Here is a 19,313-nt window from a genome sequence, read left to right as displayed (position 1 = left end):
AAATACAAAAAACAGAAGTGCAATTCTGATGGAAAGGAAAATTGAACTTAATAATAATACAATATAGCAGCACACAATTTACAAACTTTTGTATCAACAACATCACTCCTTCATTGTGAATTTATGTCTGGCCTTAGATACATGTATTTGACCACAAAAATCTCAGTATGATAAACAAGCACAGATGTAATTGTACAAGTTTAGTACAGGACACATACATACCTTGAATCAGAAAAACAAAGTAAACTGAAAAATATGATGTTGGATGGTCCAAAATATGCATATATAAGCATACATGTAGGCATTCATAGAGGATGACCTGAACTGATTCAATATCAATTCCATGGTATCTCTGGGCTACACTTGGCTACCTAATTGTACTGATAAAAAGGATTTGCAACTGAGGGTTAGCCAAAAAATAATACAAACACATTCATGTTGTTCCTCACATATGTTGAGAGAGAAGGCTGAAAAGCAGAGCTGGGTGGAAACTAAATTTTATGCGACTCAAGTGATGTGATTCTGGAAAATATATGATGTTTTTTTTTAACAAAGGGATAATTCATGTAATGTTCAACAATCTGGTATATGACGCAAAACAAACATTTTTATGCAACTGCTTGCCTCAATTATGAATAAAAATTATGATTATTGATATTTTGAGAGGGGAAATGGCATGAACAAACTACATTTAAGTGCCAGCAGAAAGTACTAAAATTTTGGAGGCATTTTGTGAAACAATAAAAGAAATTCATTGTTGAAATGTATGAACCAACAAGCTAGCAAAGCAAATAATTATGCATAAAAATGAACAAAATTAATATTATACAGCCTCAAAAAATACACAAATTGATTTATTTGTAAGCTACATTATGGGGTGGAATATTCTTATGAAACAAGCTCAAAGAAAGTAATTATTACAAAAATTCATTTTATACAGTGTTAGTTTAGCCAAGCAATTGTTGGGGAGGGGGGTGGGGTGGAATATATAGCATTTGCTTGATTGTCCCTACATAGTGTTATGTGGTAAGTTTGCATTTTCGTGGCTTTAATTACAGCTCTAGAAAAGCAAGAGTGCAACAGCAGTTGAACGACTCTTTACCATTCAAATTTTAAGCATGCAAAAGAAAATAGCCAAAAGATACAAATGTATGAAATGAAGATCTTTCCAACAAAACGAGTGAATCAAAAAATATTCTACCCTTTAACAACTCAGTGTATTGCACAAAGTTGAAAACAAACAAATCCAATCAAAAAATATATTCAGAATTAATAAGACAAACATAATTAGTGCAAAAGATTAGGAACAAAACATTTGGCTAGAGTTAAATGGTCTACATGTATTATCTTCACTGAGTTGAAATCACTATTTATATACACAAGTGTGCTGAATTCTCAATATTAGTGTTAGAAGCATGTTATTACTATTGCTACTTTTGCAAGTTGGCTCACTGGTATTGACTATATCTTGCTGATGATCTACAATACTTTTTATGGGAGGATGGCTATTTCAAAATGCTTGGGGTGGGGGAATTTAGGGGTTTAAGTGTAAAAGAATCGCAACAATGCATAATATACTGCGATAGTAAAAATGTAGAAAGGTTTTTGATGATTTCTTGTGAAAGAAGCAAGAATTGGCTGCAAAAATGCTTGATTAGAACACAGTACATCCGCTATAGAGGGAGGGGGGCAAGCACATTTAGCTTGTTTGTCCAAAATGTGTGATATTTTCTCAACATTTTTGTCAAAATGCTGCACTTTTTAGAGGCTAAGGATTACAAGCTGTGGTATCCAAATTTGATAACAGAAATCTAGTATTGTATAGCATCTGACAGACTGCTGAATTATAAGTCATTCATTCTTGAATGTTTACAACAAATATGCAGTGGAGAGGGGGAGGGGGGGCAAAACACATACCGCTTTTTACAGGCTTTTTACGTACAAGTTGTTACTTCAGGTAAACTATGTAGTTGGAAACTTCCACAATCAACCCCTCCCCCCATTTGGCTTAACACTGAAAGATGCAGAAAAAGAACCACAACATTGTGCTACACCCCCTCCCCCATTTGGCTTAACACTGAAAGATGCAGAAAAAGAACCACAATACTGTGCTACAATGACAGGATATTAAACAATGCAGCATCTAGCTTAGGTATGGCTTTAATCATTACATGTATGTCTACAAAAGGCAATGCATGTGTTATTATTCACGAAAAACACTCGGATGGACCTGATACATGTACAACAAACTGAAAACATTTATGTGACATTCAGTATTTTGTGTGGCCTGTGTAGTTACCTGATAATAAAATGTTAAATCATCATTTCATGCTGTTGGATAGTTACATGTACGTCTGATGTGATTTTGGCATCACTCATAACAATTTATTAATAGAGCTGAAAAAAAAACTTCTAATGTGGCAACAAATATTACAAATGTAGATGATGAGGCAACAATTCAATCCTTGTTGTTTTGTTTTTTCCAAGATGTTTGCATTACTTCAACCACAGGTTCAAATACTCGTACCAAAAACAAAACATCTGAAGTGCTACACAATTATGTACTGAAGCTAGCCATTCAAGACCTTTCCAAGTTAAGCGTTACATTTGGGACTTGTATATGACTGTGTACCTTTAGATATAGATTCAAATGCTTGTATGCTTAAGGAATGTACATAAGACCCGTTTTAGGAAAGTGTAATATGACTTTCCAACCTTCCCAATATTGTTACTGTTTGTTTCAGAGGATTGGTATGGTTCACGTATCATAGGCACAACATATGCTGGTTACACGTACAACCATCCCTGACCACTAACCACAAGTAAACCTACGTGTATCATTTCATACAAAACCTCACAAGCATTTAAAATACCATGTTCTATCTCTAGGCAGTGCATGATGGGTAGTGGAGCATTGTGGGTAACGATGTATCACTAGGCAGTGCATGATGGGTAGTGGAGCATTGTGGGTAACAATGCATCATGGGTAATGGTGCATGATGGGTAGTTTATTTTGATCTACATCTACATGTAGGACGGATTGTGATGGTTGATATGAGAAGTTGTCATTGACTCAGGCCCCAACAAAAAAAGTCTGGCCTGAATTTTAACAGTTTCCCAACCTTGAGTGCCTCTGATACATACAATTTACACGAGACTTTGCATAACGAAGTATGTGCCTTTCCACAAGGAAACAACTATCAGAAGGACTCCAGCTAGCTTGCTGACTTCCTTTGAAATCGATAACTTCGTAGCCAGCTTGAGTGCTTTACATGCAAGAGTGTCGTGTCTTCTTTTACTAAAAAATGCGCCTGAGCCATTGACGAAAACTTACCAGTGAACATCATAGCAGGCAGACCAGATATTTTCAAGTATCATTTATCATTTGATCCATAAATAGAACACTAATACATGAACTTCTCACCTAAGACAATGGAATTTTCAGTTTGTACATTCAGTGACACTTAGCTACATTAGATTAGATAATGATATTATGCCATATTGTTTCACATGTTACATTTAAAAGGAGTTTGCAGAGAATGGCTATATACGTCTATGCTTCATGGAACTATGCATTTCAATGGAATTAATTAAAAGCAGTTCTATAATTCCACAGATCTACGTGTTGTCAATCCTATACATTACATTGGTGCTTTTTTGTCTGTGGAGTTCTGCTAAAGCTCCTACAAGTTCAATGGAGAAACTACTGCACTACTCTTCCACATCAGGAGCTAATTCACTTTACTCCACGGAGCTCTGCATTTTCTCTAGTACACAATCATACAACACTCCAAGGAGCTACCCTACGTTTGTACCATGAAATTCACATCACATTTTACATCGAGTTGAAAGGAATCAGTCCCAGATTTGAGATTTCATTCCCCTTCAAGTTTCAGACAGTCTCCCTTGCCAACAAAAGACGCCTCATTTCAGTATGAACATCAATTTTTTGTTCTTTTCACAATCTAAATTTTTTTTTACTCCGTTTCGGTAACATACGCCTTTGTAGCTTTCTTGAGCCAAGTTCCAAATCATTTTTCGACATTCCTCTTCTGAATGTTAAGTTTTTCAGAGGAGGCAGGAGGCATATCCCAGAGTTCCCTGTGATCTTTAACCCCCAGCTGGCCCGGGTTTGTGGAACGAGCAAAGATGCCTCTAAGTTTTGCCCAATTTTCCCATATATATGTTGGATAGACAGGAAACGGCAATGTATTGTGGGATACGCCTTCTACCTTCTCTGGTTAAGTTTAATTCTTGTTCTCTGCCAAAATAAGGAGTCTAGTGTGAGCAATGGGACTGAGAATTTACAGGTATTATCATCAGATACCCCTGGGAAAGTTTTCTGACTTTCCTGACGTTATGTACCCTTTTACTGGCAGATTTAACATAAATCCTACATAATATTATTCCCAGAGACATTGATAGACAGAATACATTCATAGGTTATGCCACATATTCATCAAATCCTTTTTACAACATCATATTTCATAACCCAAACATCTAACACACACTCACGCATCCTTCTTGTGCCAGAAAGGGCCAAATGATCCTTATCCAAGTTTAAATGATTTGCACCTGCACAATTCGCTTTGCACTTGTACAATGAGAGTTGCACTTGCACAAGTCGTATTGCACTCCTACAGAAAAGGGACAGAGTCCCCACAATTGTGCTCATCACTTTACTTTGGAAAGTTTCCGTCTGTAAACTATTTCCGGGGCATACATATGTACAATTATTTGAAAAGGATAAAGAAGGGAAAGAGGGAAAAAAGTTTTTTTTACAGGGTCTTTAACATAATTACTGGTACAGTAGTAGTCTTTGAAACCCAGAAATGCTAACGCTAGAGCCAGAAAAACTTCTTCTTTCAGTTTAAAGTTTGTTCTGTGTGATATTTAGTGGACTTCATAAAATTTGTTCAGTTCCTAGTATAAAATCAGCTTCTCTTTTGATAATAATAATAATAATAACAGCTATTCAGTAAATTTGTGTTTGAAGTTCTTGCTGAATTTTAGGTGAATTTTGGAAATGTCCAGTTTTACTTTCTTGACAAATATCATAAGTACACATACAGTTCTTTTCAGACATAATCATTCATAGCAGGCCTCCCTTCAGGTGAAATTACAATATCAAATCATGTCCTCTTAATAGATGGAACTTAGAAAAAAAAGAAGAGTGAATTCTGAAATCTGTAGGCCATGACTTCCTGATCACATGACTGATCACATGACCAGTCACATGACCTACAGATCACATGACCATTCCATAGCATGAAACAACTGGCAAAGGTACCAAATGTTGTCTCGAATTGAGCAGATGGGCATTTCTTGCATTGTTCTAGTAATTTTACACTCCTAAATACCCATTTACCATAGTTTCGACATCATTCGCTTTGTTTTCAAAGTGCTTGATGCTATGGAATGACCTCAGATAATAGTAGCCAGTGACATTGACCCATAATTCTCAGGTCTCATCATTACTAAATTATCTAACCAATCACAACCTATATACATCACATGACCCAACCACATGACCTTGGAGCAATCTGATTGGTCACACTACCCCAACATTAAGTGGCAAATTGATAAGGATACAACATAATAATACAATTTTGAAAGAATAGAAGTTGACCTTGGTTGTGAAGGTCGCCTGAGAGAAATGCGAATTGTCGCTACTCCATGGTTGCTTTTGGTCGTTGCCTTTTGATGACGTTGTTCTTTGATTCGTCGTGGGCGTGGTTCTCCTGCTTTGCATTCCTGTAACCATAGAGACAGACGTTGATGAAGGTTACTATATATAGACATCCAGGTAAACAATATTCAAAGACAAATCAAACTCTACAACAAAGTAGAATTTCTGTTTTTAGTTGAGAACATGTTAACAGTAACAGGATAAATTGTTTTATGCAGTATCTAAACCATTGTTTGTTTCATATAACTGGTAAAACGCCTTTTTAGGCGTAACACACCAGTTTTGAACATTTTGTAAGTACAAGGTGCCTCATACCGAACTGTAAGGTTTGAATGAATAACAAGATTATATCAGAAAAGATATCATCTGCAATAGGCAAAATAACATTGACCAAACATCCAACAAAAACTGCAAAAAATCTGATTTTCTTGCAGGTGCAGTACGTTCTACCGACATGCCGTTTAAAACAAAACACTAAACCAGAAACTCCCCCTGCAGCTCCAGAACAAGCTGCCAGGGGGACCAAAACCACACTACTTATTCCTGACAGGAAAAGCTATCCACCACTTAAAAATCAAAACCATAGCATGTCCAGGACAACAGATACAAAAACCAGAAGTTCTGCTGCAGTACCAAGGTCAGCCACCAGGAGGCCCAAAATCGACCTTGACCTCTGCCTACCCAACACCTACCCACATACCAAATATCATTACAATCCATCCAAAGGTTAAAAAGTTATGCTGGCCGCAAATGTGCGCAAACACAAATACACAGACACACAGACAGATATGCCAAAAACAATACCTCCATTTTTCATGTAGGTAATAAACAGTCCACACGACACTTACCCATTCTCCAAAGGCCCGTTTGGTCCATTCTTGACCTTCGGGCTCCCGTTCATGAGGGGTGTTTCTTTCGCCCCCGTTTTCTTGGGTTTCGTTTCGATGTCGTCTTCTCTGATGTCGTCCACCGAAGACATCTGTCCTGTCAGCACTCGGAACAGGAAGATCATGATGAACTGAAGAAAAAAAGGAAAAAAGTTCTTTAACTAGGCTATGAAAGTGTAGGTAATCAGGGCTCTCCCCAAGCAATGAAGCAAGGGTGCTCCCCCTCTCCCCAAAATCCTAGAACCCCTCCCAAAATGTTAAAATTTATAGAGTTTTCTCTTAGTATTTACTTGAAAATTCGCTGATTTTTCATCAACCGATTAGGGAGCACCTCTCCCCTAAGAATTTATGGGGAGACCTCTGGTAATTTAAGTGTTAATAGATAATAGTTCTGTGCACAAATACTTCATTCAAATCTTAGACAAGTAAGACTTAAAACAAGTCACAAATCCTAGAAAATCACTACTACCACAACGTAAAATTCTGTTAACTAATATTAAAACCCTTGTCCTGCTGTGCGCAACATATGTTGCGCGGCACATTCAGTACCATCTACATAACACCCTGTATAGGTACGATTTGGGGGTATTTCTCGTGCAACGGATTACACCGCAGCGAAACGCAACGAATGCGGAAGTAACTATGCCACTGCAGGGCAAAAAAATTTGTTTTCTTTTTAATCTAATTAAGACATGAAAATATTGAAAAATATTGTGCCAGGAATGCCAGCAGGACAAGGGTTAACTGTCATTCAGTAGGCGGACACAGTAAGGTAGTGTATTGTTTAGCATACGCTGTGTCTGGCATTTAAACTGTGTTTTGAACTATACAACAAAAAGTTGGAGTTACTCACAGAGAACCAGTAGACATTCATGACCAGCAGAATCCACAGCAGGACGTTGAAGAACAGGTAGAAGGGCAGGTACGGCACATAGATTCTACTCAGGTGTCCCGTGGAGTACAGCACCTTCAGGGGGAACCAGTACAGTCGGAAAACAAACCTGGAGGGGGGAGGGGGGCGAGCGATCAGTGTGTTAGATCATACCTTACGTAGCATTAGGATTTGTAACATACTGAGCACGTTGGCAGAACATACTGCGCCTGCGTGAAACCCTGATTTTTCACCCGTAAATAATTTCATCAGGTTGGTAAACGACTGAATAGCAAAGTTCTTTTTATCACAACCATTTATTTTTCACTAGCCAACGTTTCAGTGACCGTCTGTCATCTTCATCAGGGCAATTCTGACTGGTTTACTGTAAACCAGGGTTGTGATGAAAGAACTTTGCTATCCTGATTTTTCACGTTTTTCGTTGGAAGTTTCGTCAATGTTGCTTCAGAATTTTGCCTGTAACAAAGGATACCTTTTCCGACATAACATTTGGAAACTACAGAAGGAATGTTAACCTTATATGCGCGAATAAAACCTTATACAGTCAAACCTGTATCCAACAACCACTCAAGGGACCAAGGAAAAATGGTTGTTGACTGGGAGTGGTTGGATGGTCCAGTTGGGGGGGGGGGTTCTGGTTGGTATCTTGGCAGGGTAGGCTCTTACTTACAAATAATAAGCAAAAAAGAAAATACAGAGTACAATTTAATGGTGAGATTTTATTGACATCACACACACATGACTTTGAAGTCAAAGTGATTACACAATTTTTCAGTTCAGTCTTCTAAATTAACAATCATGTGACTGATGCAAATTATACTTCATATCGTAGAATTTGAGGCAAAAAAGTGGAAAATAGCGACAAGAAGTATGACAAAATACATCATGTGTACTTGGCTATCTCTAGACTAGTCACTACTAAGTACTGTTCGATTATGTTTTCATCAATTGATACAACAACTGTTCTATTACGAAACTGGGTTTGAAATTTAATTTTACAAGTCCCTAAATAATGCAACGAAAATAAGAAAGTGAAACGTTCTGCCTTTGAGTCTTTTTCCCTTTCTGCTGAAGAAGTCCTCCATTGTTTTTGGCCAAGGACATACCGACGCCGCGTTGATATTTTCTTGCCGCAATTACAGGTTCTGTGTCGGCAACTTTTGCAGACTACTCAATACTGGCGCAACATTACAGCAGTCAACTTAATGTGACTTCAAAAATTCCTAAAAGGTCATTTTGGGCTAAGAAATTTGACGGAAAACTTCGTTCGCGATCACAAAATGGAGAACAAAGATGGCGCTGGCTTGGAAAACAACAACAACCAATCCACTGTGAAGGGGAACAATGAACATGCAGCAAAAAATACATAACGAAATTTCAAGTTTATAAAGGCGTTTGTAAGCAATTATAACTGACTAGATAGATATAAAATTTAGTTAATTCATATTTGATTTGCGTGCGCTGACCGCACGTGTCAAAAATAAATTGAGTAAAGTAATCAGCAACCCTTTAGAAATGGAACCTTCCGATGACCCGCGGGGTGACCCAAGCGCGGCCGCCATCTTGAAACAGAAATGCCGAGGAAAAAACACTTCTAAGCATAAAAAACGCTGCTTTTCATGGAATTCCACGACCATACAACGAATTCAAAGAATAGTTTGGGGAAAAATATCTGTGTGTATGTGATTTTATGGTGTGTTTGACGCGATTTGGGTCTTCAATCCGCCGGAACTAGGCGCCGGCAGTGTGTAGAGATAAGCGTGGTTTTCGCGCGCCGTCAAAAGACTCAAAACAAGAAACAAAACGCGCACTAAATAAAACCCAGGACAACATTTTAGATTCCAGCGATTGTGTTTTCTATAGAAATATTTGTGGATATGCACAATATTCCCATGTTTTAACCGTATGCTTTCTCAAATTACAATGTGTTATTCTTGTCGCAAGCGCGGTACGTGTGTGTGCAGACGGCGTGAGAGAATCGGGCCCGCTAGATTTTTTGTCGGTCAGTGCACAGCATGCAGCACGATCTAATCTCGATTTGTTTTCGAAATTATATTAGTAAAACTATATTTGTACAATTATCAGTTTCTTTTATTGAAGCATAATATTACTCTGGTCGTGTCGTTCCAAACTCCACATGTGCGTTGTGCCCACGCACCAAGATCTAGATCGCTTGTCCTTATGCCATCATCTGGTTGTTGAGTAGGGTGTCCGTGCCCCGTAGGGACCACAAGAAAGTGGCCGCTGGTTGCGTTGTACAGTTGGTTGCCTGGAAGGGGGTCCTTACTATGTAAAATGGGACGGGACTGTTTGAATGTGGTTGTTGATAACAGTTGGTTGCCCTAAACAGTTGGTTGGACGGACAGGTTTGACTGTATGAGACGTTCTGCCGAAGTTTTATGCACAATACATCATGGGTTTCGTGTAAGTGCAGTACGTTCTGCCAACGTGCTGAAATGTGCAAGAGAGCACTGGGAGAAAGCGTCAGCCAGCACTGCGGTTGAAGGAAGCAGTTGAGTAGTCAGTATATTGTCAAGTGACAAAAGTGTAAAGACTTTGCATGTTTGTAAAGCAATGCATCAGTGCATGTGTTAGGGAAGTATTAGAAATATATCTACATCCAGCCAGCATCTGTCTTTCCATGATTTGAGTAGGGAATATAGAAGTACCGGTATGTATTAATTCAGCATTGAACAGTTGAAGATGTTAGTTTCTTCATGTTGCACTCCTAGAGTCCAGAAGAAAATAAAGAAATAGAACAGTGTGTATGTTTGGCATTAGAAGGCATTTTTGGCATTGGTTCACCTAACTTAAACATGTACATGTAGGTGGGCAGAAGAAAAAATTTTGGGTACACAACATAGTTAAATTATGTCAGCAAAACCTCTCAACACAGTTTTGAGGTTTAAAATCTATCTTCAGTAAGGATCATGCTTAAACCTTCATGGTAAACTGTAACAGGGGTGTACACACAATGTATCATGTAAATATAACACATTGTGACTGACATTCAGATGAGTTTCCTAGTCTGAAAGCAAATTTAACATGTTAAACAATTAGTGTTTTCAATGAAAACACAACACTGGTAGACTGATTACCTGTACACGTTAGGTTAGGCTGGAGACTGCGCAAGGCGATTCCGCCCCTGGGGAAGAAAACAACACACAGACACACAAGTCACTGTCTTCTACCCAGAATCAAGAAGGGGGGTGGGGGTACAGGGGGTGCCTGTGTGTATCCCCCCTGTCCCTAAGTTCACCTACCCCCCTCAAATTCTGTGCCTCAGGCGAAACACTCAAAACTGAAAGCAAAAGATTTGAATGACTTGTGAGCATGCCTTGTTTCAGAATCTATGGTTATGTTGGCCAGATGAATTTAGTACCTTGGCTCTCAGACATTCTAAAGTAAAGAAAGTAAAGTAAATTCTAAAGTAAAGTAAAGAAAGTAAAGTAAATTCTAAAGCAAAAGATCCTTTTTTTTCTGATTTGCAAAACAAAAAATGTCAGGTTCTGAATCAGCTCAAAATAATCATATTTTGGCCTAACCAGTAGTAGCTGCTTTATACACAAAAAAAAAACAGTTACTCATGCAACTGGATATGATTTTGGGAGTCATATTTTTCCCAAAATCATATCCAGTTGCTTTTGTAACTGTTTTCTGGCCATGGCATATCTTATTACCTGGATGTCTAACCTTTACCGACGTAGCTGCTTTATATTTTTCTAAAAAAAAAATCTGAGAATCAACCAACTAAAATGATGTGGCCTGAGGGAAACTGATGTAGAAGTAATTTATGAATATGATATCATAACTTCTAAACATGGCTTCTCTAACCTACCAGGTCAGGCCGAACATGCCGCAGCCAAAGTTGGACAGGTGGTCGTTCATGGCGTGATATTTCCCGCCGCGGTTTTTGAAGTAGACGTTGACCTTCGTGCATTCCAGGAAAATGTCGGTGATGTCGTGTAGCCAGATCACCAGGACGCCGATGTTGTGATACCTGTCAATCAATGTCAATCACAATATTCAATGTCAATCACAATGTCAATCAATGTCAATCACTTCAGTTTCGATTCATTTACGATATCGATAACATATTTCAGTATAGAGTAACTAGAAAAGGTAACATTTCCAAAGCAAATGCATAATGTTAACCTTCGCATATGGCCTGCTCTGTTAATTCTTACTCAAACACATCCATATATATGGTCAGACAGGAGTCTAAATCCCTCTTGCTATAAAATTGCAACATGATGTAACCCAACACTAGTAACCATGGTGACAGATGTCTGGTTAGGGTCATTGACCTTATTGGTTTGGAGAAGAAGAGGAAACACAGCAAAAACATAAACCCTCTAATGGGGTAGGCAATTTGAATAATGTATATTCATACATTCCTAACTACATGAGAGCACTTCTCCCATTGGCCAACAGCAGCCCTGACTCACCTGAAGATGTATGAGAAGCCAATGAGAGACAGGGTTAGAATGTGGTGGATGAGCATGACCACTGAATCCTTGCGCCAGGCATCCATGTAGAGCACTGCATAGATGGAGTGCAGATAGAAGCTACACTGCACCAGGTACAGGGCATAGATGTCGGTGGGGATGGACATCCCTTTGTGCCAACCTGTGGGAAACAAAAAATACAGACTTTAAAATCGGAAGATGCCGAACAACAGATGCTACACCGAATAGTGAGTAAGTTTGTGAGTGAGTGAGTGAGTGAGTGAGTGAGTGAACGGAAAGATTAAATCTAGCAAATACAGAATATCTTTCATAAAAAATATGTTGACAACTGCATATATCTAAATAAGTCAAGAAGGGAAATGCTAAAAAACATATCTTGAAAAATTAGACTGGAATAGGCTAAGAAGAAACTTGGGTGTCCCTTAGTAATAGTCTTTGACTAGTTGGGACACCCTGGCTTCTTTGTAAGCCGAAATAAATAAATGAAATAAGAAGAAAGGTTGTTGTCTACCAATGATATTGTATAAACATTGGATCAAGCATGCATGCATGCACACATTTACACACATATGTAGATACATGTATGAACACACACAGACACAGATACAGACACACACACACACAAATTCACAAACACACTCATATATACAGAGACTCACACACACACACACACACACACAACACACACATAAAAATTACACACACACACACACACACACATGAAATACACAAACACACAGACTGACACACACAGACACACACACACATAAACACATGCACATCATGTCCACCTGTCCTAACTCACCTGTCCATACAGAAGCTGGGTCCTGGAAGAAGGTGTACCCCTTCCCTAACAGCAGGTGAGATGTGTATATCCAGGACAGGGAGTAGAACAGAACCTTCCACGCACTCTCAGGCATCTTCTCCTGTTCCTTCTTAGGGAGGTTGGCCCAGCGTCCCCACGGCTGCAAAAAAAACAGAAAATGTTGAAATTCATTCAGAGCTCGAAATTCATTTTTGGGAATAGCTGCACTGGTGCACCCGACCTACAAAATTGGGTGCACAAAAATTTTTTGGGTGCACCATACAAGATAAAATAAATAATGTCAGCAAAAACTAATTGTTTCATTTCTAAAGAAAAGCACAATAGCAATGATTTTATCATTTTTCCGACACTTAGATGTTCAGAATATGCTATATACTACTGCACATTTAACATCTTTTACATACCTAAACCTACCATAATATTTGAGTACATCATGCACTTACTATTAAGCATTAAGTCCTTCAACAATTCAAGTTCAAATATTGAAAAAGATATTAACTTAGTAATTAGAATATGTACTATCTGTAGTATATTATATGTACAGTAGTATAATATTATTATTATTATTACAAGACACTCCTAACAATGTTCACAACCTTGATTACAGTATCAAACTTGAAGCAATTTTGGGTTCCTCACAGGGCAACCAAAATGCATAATTCAATTGCCTCACAGAGAACAGTGGTCCAAAGAGGCCAGTGTGGGTAAGTAACCTCCATACCGGACACGTACACCCAGACAGCTATAGCCTAATTGGCATCCAACCCCAGCTAGTTGAGGTGGGAACCCACAAAAATCTAAACGAGAAATATGATCAGGCAACAGAATGCAGGGCTAATTGTATTAAACTGAAGATAATGCCACCAAGGCCCAGGGAGGCATTGATTGCCTATGGCATGATTAACACCGAGCACACACAGACAATCTACGGGGCTTAATCTAATTAGGCTAGACATGTCAGTCATTTAACTGCCAGCAATGGTCGCTTAGCAACCAGAAGAGGTTACATCCTGGAGGATTGGTTCTGTAGATCAAGGTGATAAAAACAGGCCATTGGAATACTGCCTGCATACTGTACAAATGTACATGTATGCAGGTTAGTGTAGGGAACATTCTGTATCTGTATAGCCGGTATAACCGCCCTTTGGCACAACACACCAGCTCCTGTATTCTGTATAGCCGGTATAACCACCCTTCGATGTAACACACCAGCTTCTGTATCTGTATAGCCGGTATAACCGCCCTTCGGTGTAACACACCAGCTTCTGTATCTGTATAGCCAGTATAACTGCCCTTCGGTGTAACACACCAGCTTCTGTATCTGTATAGTCAGTATAACCGCCCTCCAGCATAACACACAAGCTTCACAAGCCTTCTGTATCAGTAAAGCCGGTATAACCGTCCTTTGGCTTAACATAACAGCTTCGCAGGCACGCGGCATGGCGGTAGCTGGCTACATTACACCGAACGACTTGTTACACCCAATCTTTGCACATTTAACTGCAGGAGTTGTTTAAAGCTTTCGTAGTGATGGTACTTGGTGTCAACGAGTTCCACCTACTCTACGATAGTTCTTGGAAAATTGGAGCTGTTCATGTGTTTCTGATGTCTACCTGCACCTAACCTTCTAAGAAGTTTCGTTTCAAAATGACAGCAAAGAATGAAAGGCCCTTATATGTTGTGGAGTCATATGTCCTCAGATTCAGAAGTTCAAGAGGACTAATGGGTTCCCATAGTAGCCAGTACTTGTTACTTTCCCTTCATAATACTATAGCTACTACCAACCACTTTAATGAATAAGCTCATTGGATAAATTACCATTAATTCTTTCTGGGAACACCTATTTACCTTATTTCCTGGCCTATTACTTTGCAAATGTACAAGTAACAAGCTACGGGAAATTCTATTTCCTACATTTTTCAGCCAGTGTCACAATCAATTCCGGGCTGAAGTACATTTTGTACACAGGACTCAGTGCTACTTGAACTCTAACACTAACACTAGTAACAGTGTTACCGACATGTAGCCAGTGTAGGTACCTCTTACAATAACACTTGTCTTCAGTTAACTTATGATTTCACCTATAGCTACATGTATGTTTGCTTGAGTTACTAAGGTTTTTTTGGTGGTTATAAGTAAGACAAATGCCAAACTTGGAGACTGTGAATCTCTACTTAGACAGTAGAATTTCCTCTACAAGATATGCAGATTATGAGAAACTGTAGTTTTAAAGGGTGCTGCTAGAGGGAGCTTCAAAGCTAATCGTTTTAACGTACTGTAAATCGTCACATGTGAAAACGTGCACGTCTTATCAACTGTACACAATCCAAACCACATGCTGGACTTTAAGCCGGACTTTTAAATTGTGTGTTCTTAAACTTTGGCCTGGGGCCAAATTTGGGGCAAGACTACAGGTCAAAAAAATTGTGTAATGAGAGGCCACCACAAAATACACTTTGTGACTTTAAGACCCAAGTTACATGCAGAGACAATTCTCCTGAAGGTCTGAAGGCACGCCCATCAGTGTATGAAAACTGTCAGTGTCAATTTTTTCTACATCAGCCTGCCTTGACGTACGTGTATGTTAAGAAAGTATGTTCAGATCACACATTACCTCAAGGGCCGGTGTGCAATCTGTACGCAAGTTCTTGACATATGTCAAAGCAGGCCGATTTACATGTAAGAAAAATTTGATGTTCATAATTTTCATACACTTGCTTCCGCACACCATTTTTGTACCATCAGGTTTTGCCTGCATGTAACTCTGGTATAAAACATGGCCAAGATTTGAAATTCTACAGTAGGTGGTGTCACGAGTCTGACAATGAGGTTAAACAAACACCAGTGATCTCCCCCATACCATGGCATGGACCCAGGTACAAGGTCCACACCTGGTCAACCTTATCACACAGGACCCTGGGACAGAGTCCACACCTGGTCAACCTTATCACACAGGACCCTGGGACAGAGAGCAAGGGTTATCGCCTGGTCACCTGACCCTGAAATCTGTGAAAAACAGACTGAGGGTGGAATTCTCTTGGCAATGCTCTACTTACAATGACAATCGTGCATATATAAACTAAAGGGCTTAAATTTTTACCTGTGCCTTGAATCTGTTTTCTTTTCGCCAAGAAGGCTATGTTTTCAGAGGCATTTGTGTGTGTCTGTGCGTGTGTCTGTAAACACGATAATTCAAAAAGGCTTACATGGATTGTCTTTATATTTGGTACGTGGGTACACATAAGACCTCGAAATGATTAGATTTTGGCCCCCCTGGCGGCTCGTTATGGTACTGCAGCTGAACTTCCGGTTTTGATATCTCATGATCTAGACATGCTAGTTTAGGAGCTCCGATATGCATGCTAGATCATCAGTTTTGACTGATTGTGATATGCATATTAGCTATAATTTATAGAAAATGACATCACTGCACTTCTCATAGTTTCATTCAATACCCTTTTTTAGTCCACACTAACTAATTCTTTCTTCTCTGACGTCTTTTAGCACAAGATCAGGAAAAGTACAATTTTAAACTGAAAACTGTGTTCTGTACAGCAATGAAGTCATCTACATGATGTAAGACTTGTTTGCTGCACAGTACCCAGTGGGGATGTCACCACGAAAACTGCTGCGAAAGTAAAACCACTGCAAAAGTTTGACAACAACCCAAGGCTAACCTTGTGTATAGTCAGCACAGTCCTACATACAACTTGCTGACATAGTCAGGAAATCAAAGTCATCCCAAGGACACTGTCAGCATTTCTGCATTACTCACTACGTACTTTAGGTTAGGATTACACCAGAAACGACCCAATGATTTCTCTTGGTCTGTCTCTGCCAAAAAATTTGGGCCAAGGACTACATGTACGCAGTGTATACATATCAGGCTTTAGAAGTACAGTGAGTGTGAAGGATTGGTTTCATTACCTTTGCGCATGGAGGTCTTGTTTTATGTGTCTTTGCCTGTTTGTTTTAGTTAACTGTTTCCATAGTTATTTTAATACAGTAGCATAATAGGAAGTGAGGGGGAAATGGTATAACTGCAGACTGACAGGAAGGTCAAATGGAGGTCAAAATCCCCCCCTCCAGACTGGTAAGTGAGGTCAAATTTAGAGGTCAAAATTGTCTCCTTTCAGGCTAGAAGGAGTGAAATAAGCACAGAATTAGTAAGAACTTCACAATAATGAATAAAACAATAAACTAGATATGTAACATTGTAAGAATTCAAAAAGGTATGAAACGGTCAAACAAGTGGCAGTTGAAAACTTTAACCACCTGTGTCTTGGGAGTGCGCAAGTGGAAGGTATAAAGAGTCTTTAAATGGGGTCCGCATGCCCTTTTCCGTAGAACGTAATCGGCCGTTTTAATTCTACCTAGAATGTAGATGGGCCGCTCTAATTCAACGTAGAACGTAATTGGTGCATTTTGCATAGAGCGTATTCGCCGTTTTAATTCCAAGCAATGCGTTGTAGCCACTTGGAATTTATCATAAAGCGTAATCGAGAGCTCTCAAAATTTAGCATAGAGTGCTGTCGGGACCCCCCCCCCCATGCAGGCCCCCTTTAAAGACACTGTGGCCCTGTTTAGAAAACCCCAATAATGTACATTTATGTGAGATTGCTTGAGATAGTCAAGAAGTTACAAGCATGACATTTTCTTGTCTGAGAAAGTTGAGCATACTCCAGATGTCCCCCCTGACTGACATATATAGTGTAAGCCCTCTGACATACCTCACATAGCAAACTTCCACTGACCCCCCCTCTGACACCACAGTCACACAAACGAATTTGATCCAAAAGCTCACATTAAACAACACAGTACAGCTGTTCCAAACTGTTACAGCAGCCTATAGCGTAGTGTATGGGTACAGTGCTGGCTATGCATTCGGAAGGTTGTGGGTTCGAAGCCCGACTGAGTCATATCTCATAGACAAGTTGCAAATTTCTGAATAAAATTGCAACTCTATTTGCAATGCTGACATGTTGACAAAGAATTGAATGAATGAATGAATGAATGTATGAATGAATGAATTTTATTGCTCGGCAATGGTTGAATTGAGAATTGATTGAATGAATGAATGATATGAATGAACTAAATATTGCTCAACCATCATTGAATTGATAATTGAATGAATAAATGAATGAATGGCATAAATGAACTTTATTACTTGACAATCATTGAATTGAGAATTGAAAATAGAAAAAGGTGATAGTGAGTGACTGTGAGTGTATTCCATTGAATAGAATTGAATGAATAAATGAATGAATGATGTGATATGAATGAACTTTTTTGCCCAACAATCAATTTGAATTGAGAATTGAAACTAGAAAAGCGTGATAGTGAGTGACTGTCAGTGAATGTTTTCCAAATGAAATTCAACACGTATATGTAGACTGGAAAATATGTAGCAGTAAACAAACCGACTTCCTCTGTGAGGAATGTTGAAGTAACTGATCGGTCCCCAGGAAGTTGCGACAATCATTGAAGTGAGAATTGAAAATAGAAAAGGGTGATACTGAGTGACTGGGAGTGAGTGTTTTCCAAATGAAATTCAACAAGTATATGTAGACTGGCCCCATCATCCAAGTATGTAGCAGTAAACAAACCGACTTCCTCTGTGAGGAATGTTGAAGTGACTAATCGGTCTCCAGGACATCATCCAAATGTGTAGCAGTAAACAAACCGACTTCCTCTGTGAGGAATGTTGAAGTGACTGATCCGTCCCCAGGACATCATCCAAATGTGTAGCAGTAAACAAACCGACTTCCTCTGTGAGGAATGTTGAAGTGACTGATCGGTCCCCAGGAGCAGGAAGTTGCTATCATATTGTGTCATGGCTACATTTTTCTACCATTATCAAGATGCACCTGTGCTCACATGATAAAAGCCTTCCATAGAGAACCATCTGCACAAGGCAAATGGTTCTACAGAATGTAATCTGTCTAGACAACAATGTTGAAAGACTCCAGGCCAAATTTGTCTCTCAAACATAGTTCTTCAGTATAACATCATATTAAACATGCATGCCATACTGTACAGTCAACATGTCAAAAATGATCATTATGCCACACTAATTCAGTAATTGTAGTTCGCTGATTTTTTCAAAATATGGCCACACCAATTTAATTTGTTGGTTCTCGGATCCGCCTCTTCATTTCTTTCTGATTTGCAAAAAAAAGATTCTGGTTCTGAATCAACTACAAAATGCTCATATTTTGCCCCAACAGCTGATGAAGTCCTTTTCTTCCTAGTTCCTACATTTTTTTTCCACCTATCAATGCAGTGGTTTGATTTAAAGCTCAAAATTCATTGTTTTAATATTAACCCAGCCTTTTGTGTTGACTTCATGGCTCCTTTCGTAGCATTTGGGTCTAAAATAGGATGCCTAGATCTGTTTTTATTTTTTATTTTTTTCGCCCTGTCGCTTCAATTTGTTCTGAAAAAATCCGAGAAACAACCAATTAAATCGGTGTGGCCTAAAGAGAATGTTTTGGTCTTGCTCTTGATTTGCCCTCAGCTGTTCAGGTGCACCTATGAAGAGGTGTTTGAA

The 19,313-nt window shown here is 39.0% G+C and overlaps 1 protein-coding gene across 1 annotated transcript in view; it reads right to left on the bottom strand.

Annotated features, from left to right (window-relative positions):
- Positions 1-3,389: 3,389 nt before the first annotated feature.
- The window catches only part of LOC109468792 (ceramide synthase 1-like), a 22,702-nt gene continuing 6,778 nt past the window's right edge, over positions 3,390-19,313 (bottom strand). Inside the window, exons 2-7 of the mRNA XM_019767126.1 lie at positions 12,743-12,902; positions 11,917-12,097; positions 11,307-11,468; positions 7,430-7,577; positions 6,538-6,707; positions 3,390-5,754 (exon numbers count right to left, since the gene is read on the bottom strand). Coding sequence (XP_019622685.1) covers positions 5,670-5,754; positions 6,538-6,707; positions 7,430-7,577; positions 11,307-11,468; positions 11,917-12,097; positions 12,743-12,902 — 906 coding nt within the window. The 3' untranslated portion in view covers positions 3,390-5,669. The remainder of the gene's footprint in view (positions 5,755-6,537; positions 6,708-7,429; positions 7,578-11,306; positions 11,469-11,916; positions 12,098-12,742; positions 12,903-19,313) is intronic.

The sequence above is a fragment of the Branchiostoma belcheri genome, unplaced genomic scaffold (assembly GCF_001625305.1).
Source record: "Branchiostoma belcheri isolate BF01 breed outbred unplaced genomic scaffold, Haploidv18h27 scaffold2, whole genome shotgun sequence".
NCBI classification, from domain to species: Eukaryota; Metazoa; Chordata; class Leptocardii; order Amphioxiformes; family Branchiostomatidae; genus Branchiostoma; species Branchiostoma belcheri.
Note: the sequence above shows the minus strand (reverse complement) of the source record. Positions and strands in the feature narration are given on the sequence as shown.